Genomic DNA, 27,542 nt, shown 5'->3' with positions numbered 1-27,542 from the left:
ACCCCTGCACCCCCCCCCCCCCCAACCAATAATTTCCTGACGAGGAACATTCTATTGTCACAAATAGCTCCATCACACAGACCCACTGAAGACAGATAAAACCACTGCAACTGAGGCAGCCTGATGTATAATGACAGGCAGCCCTGGGATTCTGGTGGGAAGCCTAATCTATATCTACCAGCAATGAACTCCATCCAAAGTCACAAATACTGACTGACCTGAATTCCATAGCTCCCATTCTGGCAATAAGTCTTTCAATCAGCTGCTGGTCACATCCCTACATATCCCAACAAAACCATAAAATAGAACTCGTGCTTGGGACCTGAATTTTTCTTTTATTTATAAAACGTTTTTCTCTTAATGTTTACTGCCTGCAACATATACTTTCCAGGTCTGAGTGTTTACCAGTGCAATACGACTATGCCAATATGAGCATCAGTAAGATATGTGTTCATGCTAGCACAAACTACACACATTTCTTCAATAAAATACACAGATTTTTTTGTTCCTATATATAGTAAGCAGCTAATTCCTTGAGATTGAGTGCTTGACATATGGAATATACAGGTCCTACTATTTCAATATACTGCACTAACAAACATTTTGCCTTTTCAAATTTCAGTTGCCCTGATCCAACTTTAGTCACTCCCTGAATTATCAAGCTGCCCTCTTTCCCTATTTTATTTCTTCCCTCAACACCTCATTCATGTGTCAATTAATTCAATATGTTCTCAGTGAGCATTAGCAGGCTATTCACCAACATGGGCCCCAGCAATGTGCATTCTCTAGAAGGGTCACTGATGGGCCACAAGAACGTTTCTCTAACTCAGACACTGCAACTAATTCAAATGTCCCTATTGTTGAGAGAAGCCAGTTCAGTATAGCAACACACCAGGATCAGACCAGGAATCACACTGAGAGATCAACCTGGTGAGAATGGCTTAGTATGTTATATCATAGAAATTAGCCACCGAGGAACCTACTTTTCTTCTCACTAATGAAGAGGTCGCAGACCATCAAAAGAAGGATGTCTGCACCAGTTCCAGCATTTTCTGAAGCTTACATTGTACTTTTAAGCACCATAAGCAGCCCCTCTCTCTCATGGTTAAATGAACTGTAAAAGGAGAACGCCAGTTTAAGCATACCGATGACATGGTTTAAAACAAAATCACGTGTACATCAAAGATACAATAACGGCCACATATGCCAGTGCATATTATCACCAAAACCAAAATATTAGTCGAATATACTGATGTGTTTAATGTGCAAATCTGAGCTGAGCTAACTTAATAGGCCATGGTTTCAAAGAAATTTAGCATCAGATGTTAGAAAATAAAAAACATGTAGTAGCACAGATTTACACTGAGAAAGGATCATAACTGTGTCCCATTAAACAGAATTACAGTGCTACTTACAACAGTATATCTAAATTAAACGTGTCAGAAATGAAAATTGAATGCAACGAGTCACATCAAATTATGTCAAATAAAAAGAAGCAACAAGAAATCAATATGAGCTTGTGTCACTTGAGAGATGAGAGGGATAGAATGTTGTGAATCTCGTATGTCACATTAATATCATCTCAGTTTTATTTGGTTTCAGTAATGTGGATTGCCATTTTATGCTGTGACAGGGTTTTCTTTTTAAAAAACGTTAGTTGTTAAAGTGCATTGCATGGGATTACAGTTGTTATTTAGACAGATAATAGAAAGGTTTCCTGTCCAAACTAACTCAAATGTAATCAAAATTAACAGCAATTTTATGCAAAGGGAGGGAGTTTGTTTCCTAACTTACTGAACTTCAGTAACACTTCAAGGTTGCACTACTTCACAACTCTTGTTACAGCCTTCCAACTTGCACTTTCCATAAACCACAATTCATCATTACTTTCATCTGCACACCATCCTTGTCAAGCCCACAGTACCCTGTTTCCCAGAGCAATGACTAAACATCTGCCAAACACCGGCATGATCTCATGCACTCCAACACCCGAGATCTCCTCCAGTCAGAAGACTTTGTAGATACCCTCGGTGCCTCTGGAATAAGCCTAGTTCTCATTCCCTGTTTTCTCCAGTCCATATATCTATCAGTATTGACCTCACCCAGTGGACTTCCACTCTTCACTTCTCTGTACTGTCATTTCCCTTACAGGCTTCAAAAGTCTCCTGCAAAGCACTCTAGAGTTTCTCTGCACTTGGGAATTTTACAAACATGTGAACGTTATTAACAATAATCAGAAGGTGCTGGTCCTGCTGAAAGTAATGCTCTTCAGAAACAGCTTGCAATGTTCATATCAAGTGAACAATGCAATCCTCCAGCACAAAACGTGGTCATATTCACAGGGTTTCCAGTGACTTTAGCTAACTTGTTGCTAAAACTTTGTTATTTAAATCTAAAATGTATCTCATAGATATTGAAGAATCCTTTCAGCTATAAAAGGCTATCATGCCGAAAAGAATCATCATTTCCTGCTGCCCTGAAGTCCTCATGTGGGCAGGAAAGCACAGGATAGCCTGAAGTACAAAAAGTTTCAGAACTCATGTCATCTGATTATCCATGGCTCATGTCATTGATTATCGATTATCTAGGAGGAGGTATATTTTGCAAGGTAATTCTCTGGTCATCCTCTTTCCTACTTCACCCTTCTCAATAACAGACGCTGCTATGCCTATAAGCTTCCATCTAAGATTCCAAATACGAACTGGTGAAGCTAACCTATAAGAAACAGCTGGAAATCCTAGGTCACCAGTTTTTTGTTTTATTGCTACAGAAGCTCCTGCTGCTGACATTCCAGAGGTTTTATCACAACTTTATGATGATTTTAATGGGTTTAACCAGGATCCTATACGATTCAGTGGAATGAATGCAGATGCCTACCATGTAATGGTTGCAAGGCACAAGGGAGGTAGAAAGTCAATGGCTGATCTGGCATCGCCCATTTTGCGCCACAGCAGAGACAGATCCCAGAGATGGATCCTTACAACCCTATTATTCAACAAGTCTAAAAGAGCATGAAGTACTTGTGAAAATTACAAACATGTATACTGTCCCAATGCAGGCCTTAACACTTGTGAAATTTATGCACTCACTCTGACTGCTTACAGATCTATTTCACCCCAGATACAGCACTTTACACTGCCCTGTCTATACTGTGATCCATTCCAATTCCCACTTCAAATTTTTTGTGAACTATGAGGTCACAGTAGATTTGGCAAAAATAACAGCAAAGGCACCAGTAATGTAAGCTATGTATTTCCCTGAAAGCTGAGCCAAACAACAGTCAATTTAAGTAAAAAGAACTTGCACTTTAAACATTTTTGGAACATCACAAAACGTTTCACAGGCAAGTTACTTTTGAAGTGCAATCACTGCTATTTTATCTAAAAATGTGCAAGCAATGGGTTGTTGAATTCCCTACTTCTGCATTAGGAAACTATGATATTACAGTCAAATATTTGATATAACACATAACTAATTTGACTTAGGTAAATGACAAAGATGGTTCTATCCTGTTATATTTTACTACAAGTTAATGAGAATTTGTTAAACATTTAAAAAAAATAGGAATCTTACAGCTACTAAAAAAAATCCAGTGACATAGTCAGAAGGATAATACTGCTGAGGTTTAAAATAATTTAGAGTTTTAATTTTTCTAAAGATATCACATAGCCTTTATTGAATTAAATTCTCCACTTCAATCCATCTTTTCAATCTAACAGGGTGATTATGGAGCTGACAAGAATGTACAAAATGATCTTAATTACCCAAGCTATTCAATCAATATTTTACTTGACCAAACTGCTGTTAAGTATTCAGAAACTACTGGGGTCATAGGAGCTTGTAAACACTTCAAATGGTCAATAAAACCTTAGGCAACCTGTAGATCAGCCAACAAGACAGATTTCAGTCTTGTGAATATCCCCTGGTAATAGGCCCACAGAAGTAATTCAAACCATAAGCTTCATTAAGTCACAACTGTTAATATACATCAGCCATCACTTAAAGCTGCAATGCCTTTTAAATCTAATTTGTTTAAATACACTCATCTCTCTGAACAACTTCAGTATGCTCCAGATTTTGAGCGGTAAAACCTGCAGCTTCCACTGTGCTCAGTTTTAACTACTTGTCAAAAAGACACAAAGACTTCTCATCTCTGCAGTAACCTCCAACAGCCATGCTCTCTGAGTCACTTAACCAGCTACTCCACAGTAACATCACCAAAATAATCCTTTTCTTTAAATTTACAAATTGTTGCATATGATGTTCAAATGAAGTGTTTAAAATAAACAATTAGCAATTAGGAGTGTATTAAAATGCAGTTTAAGGAGAATAAATGTGCTCAAAAATAGATTTAAATAATAAGCACCAAACCGTTGTTCATTGCAGCTTTAAGGAGTTAATGCCTTGATTTTTATACTTACATTATCTGTTTTCCAGCAGATTCCAGGCCAGTATCAGACAACATAACTTGTGTTTTGTATATTTACTATGTTTACATGAATCCTATTGGTTGTAATTAACAGAACATCCCAGGACCTACCTTCTGAACCATATCTTCGTTTCTTTACTTCCTGCAACACTCTTTGTATGTTCTGGCCTGGAACCTCTGTTAAAAAACAAGTTTCGATAAGAATAAAAAACAAGGGGGAGTGTTTTTTGTCTCTTTACAGTGACCTAGCATGCTATATACTGAAGCACACACAATATATATTGTCACTGATTGTTTTAATGGATTGTGTTTTTGGTGGTGAGGAGGAAGGTGGGAAAGAGCAGTTGAGCTTCATGGCAGAGATGTCTTTATGATTCTTGGTGGCACAAAAATCATTAGCTTCAATAACTATGATGTTGAATGTCAGGTAAGCTCCTTATTCTCCAAATGATTACTTCACTTTAATTACCTATTTCCAACCTGAATAAAGGTTGTTCAAGTGCAAGAAGGCAGCAGATGGAGTATAATATGTGAAATTATCAATTTTGATAGGGAGAATGGAAAAGCAGAATTTTTTTTAAAGGTGTGAGACTAGCAAATGTTGGAATTCAGGAGGATTGGGAATGAATTATGGAAAGTTAACATGCAGGTAAAGCAAGCTATTCCGAATGAAAATGTTGCATAAATATTATGTATATTTCAAGAGGGTTGGAGTATAAGAGTTAAGAAGTCTTGCTGAGATTATATAGGGCTTTGGTGAGTCCATGTCTGGGGTACAAGGCACAGTATTGATCTTTGTACCTAAGGAAGAATATACTTATCTTAGAGGGGTGCAGCAAAGATTCATTATTGATTCCTAAGATGAGGGTTGTCCTATGAAAAGGGAATGAGTGGAATGGGCCTATATTACCTAGAGTTTAGAATGACAGTGATTTCATTGAAATGTATACAATATTTAGAGGGCTTGGCAGAATAGGTGGTGAGAGTCTGTATTCCTCTGGCTGGAGTGTCTCAGGATATGAAGCCAGCTATTTAGAACTGAGATGAGAAATTTCTTCACTCAGAACATTCTTCAGAATTCTCTACCTCAGAGGGTTGTGGATGCTCAGTTGTTGAGTATATTCAAGATTTTTCGACTATAGATTTTGAACTCTAAGTAAATCAAGGCATATTTGAAAAGGGCTGGAAAGTGGAGTTAACATAAAAGTTTAGCCATTACCTTATGTATGTGCAGCAGGCTAGAGAAGCCATATGGCCTACTTCTACTCCTATTTCTTGTTACATTGGTGCAAACAAATTTTCCAATTAATTAGTTCAATGCATTACTATAATAATTAGGTTTTTTTTTAAATTCATTCATGGGATGTGGGCTTTGCTGGCTGGGCCAGCATTTATTGCCCATCCCTAGTTGCCCTTGAAAAGCTGGTGGCGAGTTGCCTTCTTGAACCGCTGCAGTCTATGTGGTGTAGGTACACCCACAGTGATGTTAGGAACGGAGTTCCAGGATTTTGACCCAGTGACAGTGAAGGAACGGCGATATATTTCCAAGTCAGGGTGGTGAGTGGCTTGGTGGGGTACCTCCAGGCAGTGGTGTTCCCATCTATCTGCTGCTCTTGTCCTTCTAGGTGGTACTGGTCATGGGTTTGGAAAGTGCTGTCTAAGGAGCCTTGGTGAATTCCTGCAGTGCATCTTGTAGATGGTACACACTGCTGCCACTGTGTGTCGGTGGTGGAGGGAGTAAATGTTTGTGGATGTGGTGCCAATCAAGCGGACTGCGTTGTCCTGGATGGTGTCCAGCTTCTTCAGTGTTGTGGGAGCTGCACTCATCCAGGCAAGTGGGGAGTATTCCATCACACTCCTCACTTGTGCCTTGTAGATGGTGGACAGGCTTTGGGGAGTCAGGAGGTGAGTTACTGATTACACAATTCCTAGCCTCTGACCTGCTCTTGTAGCCACACTATTTACATGGCTAGTCCAGTTCAATTTCTGGTCAATGGTAACCCCCCAGGATGTTGATAGTGGGGGATTCAGTGATGGTAATGCCATTGACCTTCAAGGTGCGATGGTTAGACTCTCTCTTGTTGGAGATGGTCATTGCCTGATACTTGTGTGGCATGAATGTTACTTGCCACTTGTCAGCCCAAGCCTGGATATTGGCCAGATCCTGCTGCATTTGGGCATGGACTGCTTCAATACCTAAGGAGTTGCGAATGGTGCTGAACATTGTGCAATAAGCGAACATCCCCACTTCTGACCTTATGATGGAAGGAAGGTCATTGATGAAGCAGCTGAAGATGGTTGGGCTGAGGACACTACCCTGAGGAACTCCTGCAGTGATGTCCTGGAGCTGAGATGGCTGACCTTCAAAAACCACACCCATCTTCCTTTGTGCTAGGTATGACTCCAGCCAGCGGAGAGTTTTCTCCCTGATTCCCATTGACTCCAGTTTTGCTAGAGCTCCTTGATGCCACACACAGTTAAATGCTGTCTTGATGTCAAGAGCAGTCACTCTCATCTCACCTCGGGAGTTCAGCTCTTTTGTCCATGTTTGAACCAAGGCTGTAATGAGGTCAGGAGCTGAGTGGCCCTGGTGGAACCCAAACTGGGCATCAATGAGCAGGTTATTGCCAAGCAAGTGCCACTTGATCGCACTGTTGGTGACCCTTTCCATTGCTTTACTGATGATCGAGAGTAGACTGATGGTGCGGTAATTGGCCGGGTTGGATTTGTCCTGCTTTTTGTGTACAGGACATACCTGGGCAATTTTCCACATAGCCAGGTATATGCCAGTGTTGTAGCTACTGGAACAGCTTGGCTATGGGCGTGGCAAGTTCTGGAGCACAAGTCTTCATTACTATTGCTGAAATATTGTCGGGTCCCATAGCCCTTGCAGTATCCAGTGCATTCAGCCATTTCTTGATATACTGTGGAGTGAATCGAATTGGCTGAAGACTGGCATCTGTGATGCTGGGGACCTCTGGAGAAGGCCGAGATGGATCATCCAATTGGCACTTCTGGCTGAAGATTGTTGCAAATGCTTCAGCTTTATCTTTTGCACTGATATGCTGGGCTCCTCCATCACGGAAGACAGGTATATTTGTGGAGCCTCCCCCTCCAGTGAGTTGTTTAATTGTCCACCACCATTCATGACTGGATGTGGCAGGACTGCAAAACTTAGATCTTATCTGTTGGTTGTGGGGTCGCTTAGCTCTGTCTATCACTTGCTGCTTATGCGTTTGGCATGCAAGTAGTCCTGTGTTGTTCACCAGGTTGACACCTCATTTTTAGGTATTCCTGGCGCTGCTTCTGGCATGCCCTCCTGCACTCTTCATTGAACCAGGGTTGATCCTCTGGCTTGATGGTAATGGTAGAGTGGGGGGGTATGCCGGGCCATGAGGTTACAGATTGTGTTCAAGTACAATTCTGCTGCTGTTGACGGCCCACAGCACCTCATGGATGCCCAATCTTGAGTTGCTAGAGATAAAAACAAAAAAACTGCAGACGCTGGAAATCCAAAACAAAAACAAAAACAGAATTACCTGGAAAAACTCAGCAGGTCTGGCAGCATCGGCGGAGAAGAAAAGAGTTGACGTTTCGAGTCCTCATGACTCTTCGACAGAACTTTGAAGTTCTGTCGAAGGGTCATGAGGACTCGAAACGTCAACTCTTTTCTTCTCCGCCGATGCTGCCAGATCTGCTGAGTTTTTCCAGGTAATTCTGTTTTTGTTTTTGTTTTGAGTTGCTAGATCTGTTCGAAATCTATTCCATTTAGCACAGTGGTAGTGCCACACAACACGATGCAGGGTATTCTCAAAGTGAAGGCGGGACTTCGTCTCCACAATGACTGTGCGGTGGTACGCACTTAGTATATCTTGGTACAAGTTAAGGCTTGCCACCACCTTCTCAAGGGACAAACAACAAATGCTGGCAGCAACACACATCCCACGAAAGAAAAAAAATTCTGACCACTTTACAATGCAAGTTTCTCCTTGTACCTTTTTTTTATTCATTCATGGGATGTGGGCATCACTAGCCAGGCCAGCATTTATTGCCCATCCCTCATTGCTCTTGTTCAGAGGGCATTTAAGAGTCAACAACATTACTGTGGGTCTGCAGTCACATGTAGGCCAGACCAGGTAAGGACCCTAAAGGATATCAGTGAACCAGATGGGTTTTTACAACAATTGACAATGGCCATGGCAGGACTTGAACCCAGGTCCCCAGGGCATTACCCTGGGTCTCTGGATTACTAGTCCAGCAAGGATACCACTATGCCATTGCCTCCCCCTAATACCTTAATATCTGCTCACTCTGCAACTGAAAGTAACATTTCAGTATTAGTAAACTTTAATTTTCTGGTAAAATGTTTTGTTATAGACTTCCAGTCAATCCCCTCTATACTGGCCATCTTCACAGCACAAGTTCTGCATTTATTATATATATTACATTTTAGATTACAATGGACATACGGCACAGAAACAGACCAATCTGCCCAGCCAACCCACACCGGTGTTTCTGCTTGAGCCTCCTCCTATCTTTCCCAATCTAAATCTACCATTGCAACCTTTTATTCCCTTCTCACTTAAACGCTTGTCTAAATGCGTCTATAATATTCGCTTCAACCACTGCATCTGACAGCGAGTTCCACATTCTCAAATCACTATTTGGGTGAAGAAGTTCCTTCTGAATTCCCTGTTGGATTTCTTGGTGACTATCTTATATTGACAGTCTCTAGTTATGCTCTTCCCCACATGAGGAAACATTCTCTCTATGTCCACTCTATCAAAACCTTTTAAAATTGTAAAGACCTATATTAGGTCAATCTTCAGCCTTTTTTTCCAAGAGAGAAGAGACCTAGCCTGTTGAATGTTTCCTGATATGTATAACCATGCATTTCTGGTGTCATCCTTATGAATCTTCTCTGCACCCTCTCCTGTGTATCTATGTACTTTTTAAAACATAGCTACCAGAACTGCACGCTATAAATTAAGTGTGGTCTAACCAGGGTTCGATATATTTTAGCAAAACCTCCCTACTTTTTAATTCTATCCCCTTAGAAATAAAGCCTAGTGCTTGGTTTGTTTTTTTTTAATGGCATTGCTAACCTGTGGCACAATGTCTGGTGATTGATGTATTTGTACTCCAAGTTCCCTTTATTCCTCTGCCCCACCTAGACTTGCATCTTCAGGTAATAAGTGACCTCCCTATTCTTCCTACCAAAATGAACTACCTGACATTTATCTGGGTTGAACTTTCATTTGCCAATTATTTTTCCATTCAGCAAAGTTTACTAATGCCCTCCAGTAATTTGCTACAGTTTATGGGAAAATATGGGAAATAAAATACTTCAATGTTTAATAAGAATTGATTAAAAAAAAACATAACCTCAATCAGTACATATGTATCCAAGAGTAAACTGATAAAATGGTATCTTCAGGAGGGGGCAGGAGAAGGCAACTTTTCTGCAGAGTGTTAAGTAGCTAAGTTACAAAATTACATTTAAAATTAGCTACATTGACACAGATGATGAAACAGATAGGTAAAATTTCTGAGACGCTCCTGGCTCCAACAGTCACTTTCTCTTAGTGAAAGAATGCCTTCTCAGATCATGCAGCTCATTTTAACACTACCTGAGAATACAGAGTTAACAATGCCTGTGCTATATTTGGAACTCTGTTTTTTCAATTCTGGATTTGTTCTATTCACAAACCTCCTGTTGCTATAATCAATACCTTGTACTAGCTTTTAACAAGAAAAACTCTTAACTCAGAAAAGTACAACAAATCCACCAGAAGTCATACAGCACCTTCCTGTGAGGCAAGGCTCTGCTGATGTCCCTGACAATTAAATATCATGCTTCTCTACACAGGAACTTTAAGACTGTCAAGTGCACACAGCTGCATGTTTATGTATGAGACTAGGAAGGAACATACCAGAGGCCAAAGATGTATAAATTTAATCAATTGTCAATTTCTCTTCCAGTCGGGAGAACACAGTAAGAGCAGTGCCCATATTGATAAAGATGATTTAATTGTGGCAATTGTTGCAGTACTTGAGATCTGGACTGCTTCCATCACTAAATTGCCATAAAAACTACCTTGGTGAAGCTTTGCCTGTCTTGTCTGTTGTTCAGAATTGCTTTCTCAGTATCAGCTCCGTATATTGTTTTTATTTAAAGTTTAACTCCCTTGAAAAAGACATTTACACCATCTCATCTTACATTCAGCTGTCTTAACCAATGACACATTTCCATCTGCAATATTACAGCCTCTGCTCTTTTCACATGCCTATACACCTGCGAACTTGCACCCTTTTGTTTCCATTCCATATTTTCAGGATTTTAAGTGTTTTTTTTATATATGTTTACATTTTACTTTTTCACTTCATCAATGATAGCTACTGCTATTAATTACAGCAATATTTTTGAAATGAGCAGAAGGGCAATTGGAGAAAGGCAGGAAGTAACCTGATGGGGGTGTGGAAGTTAGGTTGTGAAGCCAGTGATGGCAACACAAGGTGGAATTTCTAAATGAATCAATGAAGTGTAAAACTACTGCCAAAGAACAGGATTGTACTGCACAGTATGGGAGAGAAACAAGGAACTGGGGCAAAACAAGCTTTCTACATATTTAAAATCTGTGTTCATTTTTCAAGAGGAGAAATTACTCAGAGGGAAAGTAAGGTTGATTTTGAGATCAGGTTCCAGAGAATTCGTTAAATAGGTCCCTGTTTCCTAACTCGTTTTAATCAATGCAGGACAATACAAAGGAGCATACTACTGGCAGTAATCAAAATGACAGTGAGTAGCAGAATGGCTGGAATTATGTACTAGTCAGCAAGGTGTGTTCTTTTGTTTAACTTCTTTTTCAACCGTTGATTTATGGAGAAGCATACCTTTAAAGTAAAATCATCTGTACTCGTCCCTATACCACATCATTGCTAACAATATATTTAATATACTGAAGTATATTGCCTGGTTTACAACTTACTTTGGTGACAAATAGTCAACAGAATATGGTATCTCGGCTCCCTACCTTAAGAATCAATACATAAAAAGCCACGAAAGCTGTGCAGCATAAAGCATTGACAGAGAAAATACTAAATGCTCAGCTTCTTGCTCAGCACACATTACTCCTGAACATTTGCAGCATATGTTGCTTCCTTATATTGCTTGTCTTGCCAGGTTCCTACAACCCATCCCACCCCACCTCTTCTCCTTGACAAGGTTCAAGGGAGATTTATCAGAACAATTCTAGAGATTACAGGTTAGGTTGGAGAAGCTGGGGTTATTCTTCCTGGAGCAAAGGGGATTGAGGGGAGATTTGATAGAGGTGTATGTTAGCTCAGGTTTAGATAAGGGAGACAAAGAAAAGCTGTTCCCATTGGCTGTTTGTGCAAGAACTAGGCAACACATATTTAAGGTTTAAAGCAAGAGATGCAGGGAGGATGTGAGAAAGAATCTTTCTTACGCAACTAGTGGTATGACCTGGAACTCACTGCCCATGAAGGTGGTGAAAACAGAGACATCAATGATTCCCAAAGGATACTGAGGAAAATAAACTTGCAAGGCTATGCAACTGACTGGATTGCTTTACAGAGAGCCAGCATGGACTCGATGGGCTGAATGGCCTCCTACTATGTCATAATGGTTCAATGACTAATTTATCTGGGTGCTTTTTGCCTCTCCCAGAAGATCATATGGTTTCAGGTGGGATGGACCAGAGGATTTTTATTTGTCAATCATTGTTCATATGACTGTATTAGATCATTAAACCTTCGGAAGGTAGTATCACACTGAGAATTAGCAGAGCTCTGGTTAGATAGCATCTGTTGTACTGTGTGCAGTTCTGGGCACCACACTCAGCAAGGATATATTTGCTTTTGAAGGGTCTGGCACAGATTCACCAAAGTGATGCCAAAACTTGGATTGGTTGCATACACTAGGCTTGTTTTCCGTTAAGTGTAAAATATTAAGAGGCAATCTAATGGCGTAGACACTGGTCATAATATTCCAATTCTCCTTAGATACAGAAGTCACACCATAGGACTGGGGAAGTACAAATTTGAAACCCCTGTTCAAAAATGGGTGTAAGAGTGAGCCCAGTAACTTCTGTGGTGGGAAAGCTTTTAGAAACGATAACCTAGGACAAATTAACAGTCACTTGAACAAGAGTGCATGCTTTAAGGAAAGCACGTTAAGGGAAAATTGTGTTTAACTAGCCTGATTTGAGTTTTTTGATGAGGTGACAGAAACGGTTGATGGGGACAGTGTAGTTGATGTGGTGGACACGGACATTCAAAAGGTGATTGATGAAATGCCACTTAGCAGGATTGTCAAAAAAGTTGTAGTCTATGGAATAAAAGGGACAGTGGCTGCTTGGATGCAAAGTTGGCTGGGTGACAGGAAACAGAAAGTGGTGGTGAATGGGTGTTTTTTGACTTGAGGAAGGTATACAGTGGGGTTCCCCAGGGGTCAATACAGGGATCGCTGCTTTACTTGAACTACATTAATGACCGAGACTTGGGTATACAGGGCACAATTTCAAAATTTGCGAATGACACAGAGCTTGGAAGTGTTTGTGAAGGACTGAAATAGATTTCAAGAGGACATAGACATGCTGGTGGAATGGGCGGACATGTGGCAGATTAAATTTAATGCAGAGAAGTGTGAAGTGATACATTTTGGTAGGAAGAACAAGGAGGGCATTATAAAGTAAAGGGTACGATTCTAAAGGATACAATTCTGATTCCTTGTTGGCACTTGTCTCCTTTGGGTACATCACCTACTGGTCATATTTGAGCTTTGACAGTAAGACTTGCTAAGTATTTCACAGAGGAGGGGGGAGAGAGAAATGTTAACTAAGCCTGAACCCGGCTCATCCACATCCACTCTCCTACATTTCCAGAAGGAACAGAGGGACCTGGGGGGGTATATGTGCACAAATTGTTAAGCTGTAGAAAAGATTTACAAACATGGCTCCAGAGATGAGGAACTTCAGGTACGTAGATAGATTGGAGAAGCTGGGGCTGTTCTCCTTGGAGAGAGAAGACTGAGAGGAGATTCGAAAGAGATATTCAAAATCATGAACTGTCTGGACAAAGTAAATAGGGAGAAACTGTTCCTATTGGCAGAAGGGTCAAAAATCAGAGGTCACAGATTTAAGCTGAATGGCAAAAGAACCAAAGGCAACATGAGGAAGTTTTTTTTTTACATCGTGAATCATTAGGATCCGGAATGCACTGCCCAAGTTTGTGGCGGAGGTTGGTTCAATCCTGACTTTCAAAAGGGAGTTGATGTCTATCTGAAAAGAGAACATTTGCAGGGCTATGTAGAAAAGGCAGGGGACTAGCTAAATTGCTTTTGCACAGAGCTGGCATGGATACGATGGGCTGAATGGCTTCCTCCTTTGCTGTTATGATTCTATGATTCCTGAAGGTGTTGATTCTTTGTTGGCACCTGTCTCCCTTAGGTACATCACCTACTCGTCATATTTGAGCTTTGACAGTAAGACTTGTTAAGTATTTCACAGAGGAGGGAGCAGAGAGAAATGTTAACGAAGCCTGAACCTGCCTCATCCACATCCACTCTCCCTATATTTCCAGCGATCAGAAGCAGGAACACTGACCAATTCCCGTTCCTAAATTAGGGATACTAAGGCCAACTACAGTGCTCTGCTTGAGACCAATTAATTCAGCACATAGGAAACTGAACCTGGGATTTTTATGGTTCAGTGACTCGTATATATAAGCTGAGCTACAGGAAGCTGAATTGCCCTGTTTCATGTAATTGCTTTCAAATAAAAAGTTTGTACTGTAATGCTACAGTATTTTATTTCTCTGACTAGTCATTGAGACTGACTTAATTTGGAAGCGAATTGCAAGATCTGAAACCATATCAGAATATGCTGAGAATATGGGTACGTTTGGTGGCAATGAGGTCAGCAGATCGTGGAAGAGTTAGTTCTCAAGCATACGTCAAACCTTGAGACTTCAGCCACAGTTTATTATAGTGAAGACATCACCCTCCTTTCACTAGAGTAAGGGTTTTCCATTTAATTTTATAAAGCTATTACAAGGTAAAGATGTACCCACACCAAAAGAAAAGGTATCAGGGTGGCTGTGAAGGATCTGTAGAGTATGCAGCACAGTTAATTCAAAGGTGCTAGGAAGTTAAGGGAGATATAAATAGACGGGCTCTCAAAAAAACTTCCAATATTTAAAGGAAATACCATTGCCAAAAGTCAACAATGCCCTCCCTAAAAAGCATCAATTCTGGAAATGTATTAAAATGATTCTGCTGATGGATGGAAATAAAGGATGTATTGCATTCCAACACTCTGGAAATTAAAATCACATTGCAAGATTAGTATGACAACCTAAAGACACAGTATTCCTTTTAGTAGGCCTATTAAAATTTTGAGTTACCATGTTCAAAGTCAAATCTAATTTCTGAATCTGTCACAGTTTCAATTAGCTCTTCTGATTCCTCAGTAAGCAGCCATGTTGTCTGCTATAATTGTTTTGATTTTTTTAAGTGTGCAGTGTTCCCTTTCTATAATACACCAATCCAACTTACAGTGAAGGGTATTTTCGAATGGCATTCTTCCCAAAACCACATTAGGTGCTGACTCATGAAAGGATAAGGCACTAAGGGCACTAGAACATCTCATGTGTGAACTTAAACAACTGTGGCTCAGTCCTGTGCTATACTTACATCAGAAGCAGTATAGCGAAAGTTCACCAAATTGGTTCCTAAGACAAGATGGTTGTCTTATGATGTGGCAAAGTAAATTGGATATATAATCTTTACAGTTTAAAAGAATGTGAGGGGGTCTCATTGAAACATTCAAGGCTCTGAAGGGGCTTGACAGGGTAGGTACTGAGAGGTTGTTTCCCCTGGCTGGGGAATCTAGAACATAGGGGCACAGTCTCAGGATGAGGAGGCGATCATTTAGGAAAAATTCTTCACTCAAACAGTTGAGTCTTTGGAATCCTCTACCCAGGAGGGTTGTGGATGCTCCATCATTAAATATATTTAAAGCTGAGAGAGACAGATTTTGGTCTCTCATGAAATCAAGGGATATGAGGAGCTTGCAGGAAAGTGCAGTTGAAACTAAAGATCAGCCATGAGCATGTGGAATGGCAGAGCTTCCCCCACAGGCTGTATGGTCTACTCCTGCTCCTAGTTCTTATGTTCTTATGTAACTCAACATAAGCAGGAATCCTGGTCGTTATTTTCCATCTTCTCAGCCAATGGCTTTTGAGATTAATTGTTACATTCACCCCAAGATCAGCGAACCCAGAATAGACCAGGGACCATCCTTTGCATATGGTACAGTACCAAACAAGGCACAGCAGTTACTCACTGACCCATCAGGGGAGCAATGATAAAGTGGCATCAATATTGTTTTTCTCTTCCTCCCTATTTAGTAAAGCCAATATAAGAACACCAGATGGCCCCAAAATTATTTTTAAGTAGTAGTTTGTCCATGTGAAATAGGACAACTGTAGGAATAATGTCTCTTTAAGATATTTAGAATGAAGGGGGTTAAAACCATCACCCACCTCTTTGTCTGCCCTGGATGCTCCGCAGGGCCAGAATATTCTGTTCATCGGACAGGAACTGCTTCATCTTGTGAAAAGGCTCCTTCCCTCGAACAGTCAGCTTATTCCATGGTTTGGGTCTGGCCAGTATCTCACTCACAGAGCCTTGAGACAACCCCAGTACATAATGTCCAAATATCCGTTGGCCAATATTGTGCTTGATCAGCTGCTCTTTAACTTGCCGTGCAATTTCTGCTGTGTCCAGCTCTTCGCCCTCAGATATGCTTCCAGCGCTCTCTGACTGGCTGGGTGAAGGGATCATTCCATTTAGGTCAGAGCTCTGCTGGATGGGGCTTGGGGATGATATGGAATTTGTGCTGTAGGGACCTGTTGGAAAAAGCATGGTTGTGCTTCCTGCATCCTGCATTGCCTTGGTGTAGAAGGACTGCATTAGCTGCCGCTGAAGAAGTGAGTTTAGTGCAAATTTCCCTGCAGAGGCCAGGGGGAACGGGGAGCTTGTCAATGATGAGTTGAAAAAATCTTGACCTAAAACCGTCGGTGAGAATTGGTGCGTACCGTTAGCACTGGAAGCCTGCTCATTTGCGTTGCGCAGCAACTTAGAGGGAGGGGAGGATGGTGAGGTCGAAGGGCGCAGACTCTCAGGTCGGTCTTTCCCATTTCTCCCAGCTGACCCTACAAGAAAGGTCAAACACAATGCATTATGGGGGAGTGAAAAGTTAAACCATAAAAAATAGCAAACTTTAGCCCAAAATTGCAGGTTCAAAAAGGGCTTTAAGCTGACACAACTGGTCAAATTTGAATATGCCAGACTAGCCCCCAAAGACAGATGTCATGCATTTGTTGTTTGTACCTTTCTTGTAAATGGCAGCCTTGGAGAATCCCTGACAAGCATTTAAGCAGCCCGTACCAAACATTTACTTTGTCTAAGTGCCACTGACAGGCAATGTGTTAGTTTAACAGATATAAAACCCTACCCAGAGAGATAATTGCAGCAATACAAAATGACATTAATTACATTTAATTAAACACTGTAATCGCTATTGAATATAGACTCAGACATAAACCAATGAGAAAAAACACAGCTTATATACCCAAGTGCACCAAGATAAAATTCAGGCAAAATCTGATCTTTTTTTAAACCACTGTCTCCAAGGTCTGAAAGCTTCTTCCTATTACCCAGTCTGTATAAGTACACAAACACAATTTAGTGCTTTAGGAGGGAGTAATACACATTAATCTTGTTGCCATGCACTAGTGCAGGCTTTGATCTCAGGATCTGTTTCTCACACTCCCCAAACACAGCAATATAAGCTGCAAACGCAAAGACCTACCACTAAGGTCACTGTTGGTGATACGCAGAGTTGCATTTTCAGATTGCAATGAGCGGTTCTTCTCCAGCAGAAGTACCTCTAGGGTTTTGGATGTGTCCTGACAAAGCAACAGCAATGTAGTCAGATTTACTTAATGTTAAATGTGTGATATTTTATACTCATCTTGCTTAATCAAGGATTCATTAAGAATCAAAATTAATGGCAGACATGTAGCCCAAGGCAACCTCTTTCAGTCGAAAAATCCTTTAAAGCACATCGTTGTTATAAAGTGCCTGGCAAACCTTTTTGTTTATTGACAAACACTCAGGATGAAATGATGTAAATTGTGTTTAAATGTGCACTATCTCATTATGAAGGAACTAATGCATAATCTCCATCTTTGGCAGCCAAAGAAAGATTTTACAGAACAACCTTACGTGCCTGTTCAAGCTTTTTGGCAAAGGAACAAAATTTCTGCTCTCTTTCCCACTCACACAAAAAATGGATATTCTATCAGTATGTGCATTACTCAGTGAAAAAAAAACACAATGAGAATATGACAAGCAATGTTATCTCACAGCCCAAGAGGAAAAGACTTTAACCCATTTCCAAGTAAACTTTATATTATCCCATTGCAATCAAGTAGATTACATTCACATCCTAGAAAAACTCATTTGTTTCCATCCCCAAAATCCAACCCTGTGTCAGTTCCTAGCTTGGCTTGTTATTACCTGAATTCTATTCACCAGCAAATCTACCAAGGAAAGAGGGGGTTCGAGTGTGGGTGGGTAAAGGGCTTTGTGAGGATTAACCTATTTTTACAGACATGATACAGAAATACTACTAAAGTTTGTAATGGTTTACAGTCAATTTGAGCACCATCACAAATTGCCAATTTCAGATTTGGAAAAGCAAGAAACTGGGTTAATGCAATTTGAATCAAAAAATTCAATCATGACTTAATACTATTGGATTTAACACCAATTTTACACTACATTTGATGACTGACATGCAAGATTATCATAAAATGATGGCTTTTACATTAAGAAATGAACTATCCAACGTAACATTGTAATGGCAAAATGCTATGCACTATTTGTACTGCACCATAAATTATAAATTAATGCAGAGGTTTACCAGAGCTTTCTACATTTTTTTGGTAAATTACTTTAAATATTGAGATATTGTCTCTAGATTATCATAACTCATTCAGTATTTAAAATAATTTCTTTGCGATCATCAACTCTTAAAAAGTCCACAAAACCCCTAAAATTTGACCATCTAACAAAAGCTGTTGGCATCATTTAAATGCTAACAGTAAGATCAGTAAAAGAGGAGAATCGGAATCCCATGAGCTAATTCTCCCCTAAACCACATCTCTCATTAGCCCATCTCAAGATTTCTAGCTCATGAACTGCAATGTAACAAACGCATGCATTCTTGCATGCATGAACATACGAACCAGGAGCAGGAGTAGGAGGCCGCCACCCCATCAAGCTTGCTCTGCTATTCAATAAGATCTGAATGTAACCTCAACCCCACATTCCTGCCTATCCCCAATAATCTTTCACACTCTTGTTAATCAAGAATCTAACTGGCTCTGACTTAAAAATATTCAAAGGCTCTGCTTCCACCACCTTTTGAAGAGAGTTTGAAAGACTTACAACCCTTTGAGAGAAAAAATTTCTCCTAATCTCTGTCTTAAATGAGCGACCCCTTATTTCTAAACAGTGACCCCTACTTCTAGATTCTCCCACAAGAGGAAACATTCTCTCCACATCCACACTGTTAAGACCTGTCAGGGTCTTAAAGATTTTAATTAAGTCGCCTCTTCCAGTGGATACAAGCCTAACCTGTCCAGAGATAAAAACAAAAAAACTGCGGACGCTGGAAATCCAAAACAAAAACAGAATTACCTGGAAAAACTCAACAGGTCTGTCAGCATCGGCGGAGAAGAAAAGAGTTGACGTTTCGAGTCCTCATGACCCTTCAACAGATGCTGCCAGACCTGCTGAGTTTTTCCAGGTAATTCTGTTTTTGTTTTCTTAATCTGTCCAGCCTTTCCTCAAAAGACAACCTGCCTATTCTTGGTATTAGTCTAGCAAACCTTCTCTGAACTGCTTCTAACGCATTTACATCTTTTAAGTGAGGAGAGCAGTGCTGTACAAAATACTCCAGATGTGGTCTCACTAGTGTCCTGTACAACTGAAGCATAACCTCTCTACTTTTGTAATCAATTCCCCTCACAACAAATGATAACATTCTAGTAGCTTTCCTAATTACATGCTGTACCTGCAAACTGACCTTTTGTGCTTCATGCACGAGGACACCCAGATCACTTTAAATCTCAGAGCTCTGCAATCTCTCACCATTTAGATAATAAGCTTCTTTTTATTCTTCCTGGCCAAAATGAATTATTTCACATTTGCCCACATTATACTTCATTTGCCAGATCTTTGCCCAATCACATATGTCACTTTGTAGCCTCCTTATGTCCTCTTCACAATTTACTTTCCTACCAATCTTTGTATCGTCAACAAGTTTAGCAACCACTCCTTCGGTCCCTACGTTCAAGTCATTTATATAAATTGTAAAAAGTTGAGGGCCCGGCAATGATCCCTGTGGCACATCGGCTTGTCACATCCTGCCAACCAGAAAAAGACCCATTTATGCAAACTCTCCGCTTCCTGTTAGCAAGCCAATCTTCTATCCATGCCAATATGTTACACCTTACACCATGAACTTTTATTTTCTGCAATAACTTTTGATGTGGCACTTTATCAAATGCCTTCTGGAAATCTAAGTACTGTACATCTACCAATTCTCCATTATCCACAGTTCATGTGACTCCTTCAAAGAAATCCAATAAATTGGTTAAACATGATTTCCTTTTTACAAACATCTTGACTTTGCCTGATTACCTTGGACCTTTCTAAATACCCTGCAATAACATATTCAATAATACATAGAAACATAGAAACTAGGAGCAGGAGTAGGCCATTCGGCCCTTCGAGCCTGCTCCGCCATTCATTATAATCATGGCTCCTAACATTTTCCCTATGACAGATGTCAGGCTAATTGGCCTGTAGTTTCCTGTTTTCTGTCTCCCTCCCTTTTTGAATGAAGCAGTTATATTTGCTATTTTCCAATCTAACAAAACCTGCCCTGAATCTAGAGAATTTTGGAAAATTAAATCAGTGCATCAACTAGCTCACTAGCCACTTCTTTCAAAGCCTTAGGGTGAAGTCCATCTGGACCTAGGGATTTGTCAGCCCACAGTCCCAACAATTTGCTCAATACCCTTTCCTTGGTGATTGTAGCTTTCCCAAGTTCCTCCCTCCCTTCCATTTCCTGATTTACAGCTATTTCCAGGGTGTTATTTGTGTCCTCTATCGTGAAGATGGAAGCAAAATACCTGTTTAATTCATCCGCCATCTCCCTACTTTCCATTAACAATTCCCCAGACACACTTTCTATTGGACAAATGCTCACTTTGTTAACTCGTTTCTTATTTAAATATCTATAGAAACTCTTACTGTCCATCTTTATATTACTAGCTAGCTTTCTCTCATACTCTAATTTTTCCCTGCTTATTAAATTTTTTGTCATTCTTTGCTATTTTTTATATTCTTTCCAATACTCTGACCTACCACCCATCTATGCTTTTTCCTTAAGTTTGATACTGTCTTTAACTTTTTAAGTTAACTACGGATGGTGGGCCCTCCCCTGGAATTTTCTTTCTCATTGGAATTTATCTTTTTTGTGTATTATGAAATATCCGTTTAAATGTCTGCCACTGAACATCTATTGATATATCCCTTAAACTCATTTGCCAGTTCGCTTTTGGTAGCTCTGCTTTCATGCCCTCACAATTGCCCTTATTTAGGTTTGAAATGCTAGTCTTGGGCGCACTCGTTTCTCCTTTGAAAAGAACGTAAAATTGTCCATTGACCACCACACCCCCACAATCTGAAGATGCCAGTGCCTCCCACAGACTCCTGTCCCCAGATTAGCTTTTATATTTCCTTGAAATTCTGTTCAAAGCAATGAAAAATCACATAACATTCTCTGTTTAGGGTACCAGCTTTTGATACGTTATGTTCTAGACATAAGAGGTAAAACAAAGAATTTCACCTGTTCAGGTGCAAAAGATCAATCTGTAAAAGTACAACTTGTAAAGAAAATACAGATTACCATTAACATTTAAAAGCATAATATTCAACTTGTGTGGGATCTATAATTCCCTCTTGTCAGTTTGATCTAGCATTTAAGTTAAAGAATACTCAAACCACAAGATGAGCATATTCATGTTACACTTCAATGAGTTACTATAAATACTAGTGATAGGTACAAAGCATGAGTCAGTAATGGTAAAGGTACTGCAAATACCGATGCCAGATATATAAAAGCAACCCTAAAGTCACACTTAGTTATGCTTTCAAATTATTGTAACAGGGAAAGAGTTAGCCTTTTTTTTAAATCAACTCTATGCCAACTCATTACATTTCTATAAAGATGAATTGGTTTCCTTGCAGCTTTCAAAGTGCACAAATATTTACTAAATCAGTTTGCTGTAAATTTCCCAAACTTTCTCACACTGTAGCATTACATATTATTGGAAATTACTCCAACTGCACCTTTTTCTGAAATAATTAAACAATGCTTTCCTTTGTTAAATATCAATGCAAACATAGAGCTGGAGTGTTGCAAAGTTAAAGGCAAAACTCAAATTCAGCTATAAGTTATGTGAATAATCACTAAAATGAATCTTAGAATGGTTATAGCACAGGAGGAAGCCATTTGGCCCATCTTGTCCATGCCTGGCTCTCAACAAGAGCAATTAAGCTAGTCTTTCCCCCATTGCCCTGCAAATATTTTCTCTTCAGATTTTCCTTCGAAAGCCCTGATTGAACCCATCTCCACCACACACTCAGGCAATGAATTCCAGATCCTAACCGCTCGCTGAGTAAAAATATTTTTCCTCATGCTGCTGTTGGTTCTTTTGCCAATCATCTTAAGTCAGCAGTTTGCAACCTTGCAACCAATGGGAACAGTTTCTCTTTATCTAGTCTGTATGGACCCTTCCTGATTTTGAACACCTCTATCAAATCTCCTCTCAACCTTCTCTTCTCTAAGGAGAGCAACCCAACTTTTCCAATCTATTCATCTAACACAAGTCCCTCACCCATTAAACTATTCTTATAGATTATTTCTATTCCCTCTCTAAAGCCTTCACATCCCTTCTTAAAGTGCATTGGCTGGAATTGGGCACAATACTTCAGTTGAGGCCGAATCAGTTTTATAACGGTTTCATTGTAACTTCTTTGCTTTTGTACTCCAAGCCTCTCTTGATGGCTATCACTACCCTCATCATAGTTCACAATCTTTGCAAGTTTTGTGTCATTTTTGTGAAATAATTATAATAAACATTTTATATGATGCACATGTATTACTTTAATGGGAACTGTTAAATGAAGTAGTTTATATCTCTGCAGTGCCCTAGATAGACTGTCTTTAACAATAATGGGGAAAAGACTGAGATACACCCATGTAGAATGGAGACATAAAGTCATCTTAACAAGGCAAAACAAAATCCAGGCGCCTTATTAAAACTGCAGAGTGAGATACTTGTCTAAAACTGTGATTCCTAAAGTTTCAAATCTATTACTGAAAAAACATTTTCCACGTGCAAATCATCTCACTAGCCCAAATCTTCTCCTAGGAATTTCAGAATCTACCATAATGCATTATATTGATGGATGGAACTGCATTGTATTTTACAATATTCCTCATGATAAATCAGAATTTATACATCAAGTACAGAAAATTATTAGATTCCAACAGAACTTACTTGTGATCCAGATCCTTCTGATGCTACGAATTCCATTGACTTCAAGATACTGGAAATAGGGGGAAAAGGGGGTTGGATTTATTGTTTAATAATGTTCTTCCATTGGCACAAGCAATTATAGCATACACCTACAAACATTCCATTGCATTATCCAGGATACTATGAGCAATAACACGCATTTCCAGGTGTCAACATACAGAGTAGAAGAAATACAACTGTCAAAGTCATCATTGTGTCATGTTACAATTAAAGCTTTTAATTTCACTAACAAATATTTCAATCCAACTATTCCAGCTACAAAGTAATGTTAAAAAACCAACCAAGTTGCTGCATATGCAATTCCATAAGGGTTTTTAGAGGGCAAATATAAAGGTTAATAAGAATGTAACATTTTAAGATGTCAAAAGCTTTCAAGGCCCCTGTGCTGATTGTGAAGCTTGCAATGCTTTAGGGGTTATTCATGTCAGATCAGTTACGACTGTGAACTGTCTCAATCTGCAATGAATTATTTGTTAAAATAAAAATGTGCTATTTCTGTGTATTCTAATCAGAACATTACACTGACAAATACTCTGTGTCTCAGTACAGTATGAAGGAACCAATCTTCACACAGCCATAATTTCAGAACTATCATCCAAAACAGTCTTATGTGGCAAATATGGGACCAGAGTAACGGCTTCAAATGTGGCTCCCATCAAAATGTAAATTTAAGAGGAAGCACAATTGGTGCTCCTGTGAAGCACCGTGGGATGTTTTACTACAAAGTGACATATAAATAAATTGCTGTTGTTCACTACAAAGATTTACAGTCAAGTAAGCACCAAATTAAGATTTAGTCTGACCAGATATAAGATAAAAAATAAAAATGGGGACAGATTTTGATATGGAAAAGTGTACATTTTTAACTGTTCAGCAATAACAACATCTTGACAACTTTCCATAAACACACCTTTGACCATCTTGCAATTACAGCAAACAACACCTTTGGCGACTGCCATACCCATTAATGAGGACATTTGTTAAAGGGAACATCAGCTCAGTCACTCATTCAATTCTCACACATCCCGCACAGTTTGGCTAATAAGATGTTCCAATGAAAAGAATGAAAAAAGCTGTATGGCAGCTTCTAAAGGCGTGAGTTTGAGAGGACTTACTAATTTCTTGTCATGACACACCTTCCTCAGGAAATAGTGTGTACACAGTCTTCAAATCTCCCTGCCTCCCCTCCTTCTTTAAAATGCTGCTTAAAACCTACTTCTTTGGCGAAACCTTTGATCGCCTGTCCTAATAAATCCTTATCTGAGTTGGTGTTAAATGTTATCTAATAACGCTCGTGAAGTGTGTTGGGACATGTTACCATATTAACGGTACTATACAAATGTAAGGTGTTGTTAATGCTAATTTATTCTGAAAGTATTTTAAACTCATGCAATAAATCTTGGCTTCAACAGCAACAATGCAAAAGGCAACTGTCAAAACCTAATTTTAGTAAAATGAAACAGAAAATGTTGGAAATACTTAGCAGATCAGTGGACAGAGAAACAGAGTTCACATTTCAGGCCACAGGTCTTTCATCAGAACTGAGAAAAGTTAGAAATGTAATCGGTTCTAAGCAAATGAAATGGAGGAGGATAGGAAAAAGAACAAAAGGGAAGATCTATGAAAGGATGCAAGGCATGAGAGCTTAAATGGCAAAAGAGGTGAAGGTGTAGGGCCAAACTCAAAAATCATCTCTTCATCCAAAGTATACAGAGAGATTGAAACTTTTTCAAAACAGGTAACAATCTTCAAATATTTGAATATTGTTCTTAGATGCAAAATAGCTCTCTAAAGGTAGACCCACTTCCTATTACACCTTTGACAAGCTACAACTGCACCAAACAAATACTTCACTGAAAATAAATTCTGAACATGTTCAAATTTTCACAACTGGGCCAAAACAAATACTGAAATAAATTTAAGTTTCTCCTGTAATGAGAAACCATTGGTTTAATTCCAAAATTAAATGGGTACAGGAGTGAAAAGTTTAATAAACCTGCAATGAAAGTGCCTCTAAAACTGCTATCGACAAGGAAATTAAAACAAATGCAAGCACCTTTAAAAAGAAATGTAGAGTACCAGTTCTTTTTATAAGTGCATCCAAAATTACAAAGAACAAAAGTTAATTTTCTGTATATTTTTATACTTACCACTAAGTTATCGTTTTCGTAGAGTACTATTACCTGAACGGTGAACAACTTTATTTTTGTGTGACTATATGGCAAAATAAACCATTATCTGATCCAATTTGGATAAGCTGCCCTTTTCATCTGCCTGACCTATAACATTTTTCGTTATTGTTCTGCACTGAGAACCCATATATTCCAACCAAAGTTATTATTGCATTGAAAGACTATACATACACAGCAGAGCAGGTTTGTGCAATTTTAGCCATACAAATAGTCAGAAAGTAAGAATATATTATTAAGTAGTTAAATTGCTCCATTGAACTTTAAATTTCTTTACAGTAATTAATGTTTACGAATGTAAGAATCATTACGAACATTTATCTATATTTCTAGATACTAATAACAGCTCATCTTACTGCTTTACAGCAACACCTCTTTTCCGAGTAAAGTGCTGAGAATGGTAAAGAGCATGAGGCCAGCAACAAGAATGCACTCAGTTCTGGATGGTTCTAGTGGAAATGGAATCACTCTGCTACCTAGATGGCAGAAACTGGCTCTAACCCTCCACCAAAATGTCAAGGGATGGTGGAGCCGAAGGCGGGGTAGTTGATTTTAATCTATTAGGCTTCTTGTTTCTGAAGAAGGTGCTTCCTTCTTAACTGATAAAACATTGAAGTATCTAGAGTTTCTCTTAATTAGTTCAAGTTATCAGTAACATACGATTATAAGAAATAGGAGCAGGAATAGGCCATTTAGCCTCTTGAGTCTGCTCCGTCAAACTGCACTTTCTCCACCCCACCCCCCCTCCATGGTAAGTCTGTCTAGCTTATCCTGGAATATAATCAATGACCCAGCCTCCACTGCTGTTTGAGGAAAAGAATTCCAATTCTTCTCCGCAAGAAGAACTTCCTCTTCATCTCCAAATTAAATAGAAGACCCTCTATTCCAACTGTGCTGCCTGGTTCTAGATTCTACCATGAGTGAATACCATTTCTCAGTATCTCCTCCTTCTTGGGCAGTTCCATGGGATCAAGGATGACTTGCTTCCAATCCAACTCGATGGCTGATAAGTTCAATGCACAATGTGCAGACTCTGCTGCATGTAGGGCAGGTGGTGCTTGAAGGGTTGGGTAGATGAGTTGTTTGGTGGTTTGTGTGTTCCCTCCGATACCTCGACTTTACCTTTGCATGTTCCCAACGAAGCTTCTCGATGTGTTCGGTGCCTTCCCAAATGAGCCTTCTCCATCTTAGTTGGCCCTTCTCAAATATCTCCCCTGTCAAGCCCCCTCAGTTTCAATAAGACCACATCTCATTCTTCTAAACTCCAATGAGTATAGGCCCAGCCTGCTCAACCTTTTCTCATAAGACAATCCCTTCATCCCAGGAATCAACCCAGTGAACCTTCTCTGAACTGCCTCCAATGCAAGTATATCTCTCCTTAAATAAGGAGGCCAAAACTGTACAAGTACTCCAGGTGCAGTCTGACCTGTACAGTTGTGGCAAGACTTCCCTACGTTCATACTCCATCCCCCTTACAATAAAGGCCAACATTTCATTTGCCTTCCTAATTACTTGCTGTACCTGCATGCTAACCTTTTGTGATTTATGTTTAAGGACACCTAGACCCCTCCATAGCACAACATTCTGCAGTCCCTCTCCATTTAAATAATATTCTGATTTTCTATTCATCCTGCCAAAGTGGCAACCTCACATTTTCCGCACATTATATTCCATCTGCCAAACTAATGTCCACTCTGCCAAATTTTTGTCCACTCTTTTAACATATCTACATCCCTTTGCAGACTCTGTATCCTCCTCACAACTTGTTTTCCTACCTATCTTTGTATTGTCAGCAAATTTAGCTGCAGTATCATCACGAAGATCTGCAATGACAGTCTGATAGGCCAGTACATATGAATTTGCTTCTGGAAAGTGAACTGCTAATGAAAGAAGAGTGACTTTGCTGAACTAAAGGGAAGTGATGCTGTATCGTCATAGTGAAAGCAGGCTCCTTTGTGAAACTATTCATACTTCAGCAAACACATTAAAATACAAAATGAGAGGTAACGCAATGGAGAAAGATTGAACTCTCTCAAAAATGAGCTTTGAGATGTAGTAAGCTTGGGATTTTCTGTATTCCACCCTAAGACTTTTGTGCACGAAAATTGTAAACTGCTGAAAAGTGTTAGTTTAATTAAATTACTACACTTGTCAAAATA

General features: G+C 39.5%; 1 protein-coding gene across 7 annotated transcripts in view; it reads right to left on the bottom strand.

The window, feature by feature from the left end:
• The window catches only part of LOC121282775 (protein CASP-like), a 698,867-nt gene that overhangs the window by 242,408 nt on the left and 428,917 nt on the right, over positions 1-27,542 (bottom strand). For 4 of the 7 annotated variants that reach the window (XM_041196551.1, XM_041196546.1, XM_041196550.1 and 1 more), the window contains exons 13-16: positions 23,156-23,204; positions 17,326-17,422; positions 15,995-16,666; positions 4,541-4,606 (exon numbers count right to left, since the gene is read on the bottom strand). In XM_041196551.1, the coding sequence (XP_041052485.1) occupies positions 4,541-4,606; positions 15,995-16,666; positions 17,326-17,422; positions 23,156-23,204 (884 nt within the window). The remainder of the gene's footprint in view (positions 1-4,540; positions 4,607-15,994; positions 16,667-17,325; positions 17,423-23,155; positions 23,205-27,542) is intronic. The other 3 variants (XM_041196548.1, XM_041196553.1, XM_041196552.1) reach the window with 2 other exon arrangements.

The sequence above is a fragment of the Carcharodon carcharias genome, chromosome 10, assembly GCF_017639515.1.
Source record: "Carcharodon carcharias isolate sCarCar2 chromosome 10, sCarCar2.pri, whole genome shotgun sequence".
Taxonomy (NCBI): Eukaryota; Metazoa; Chordata; class Chondrichthyes; order Lamniformes; family Lamnidae; genus Carcharodon; species Carcharodon carcharias.
Note: the sequence above shows the minus strand (reverse complement) of the source record. Positions and strands in the feature narration are given on the sequence as shown.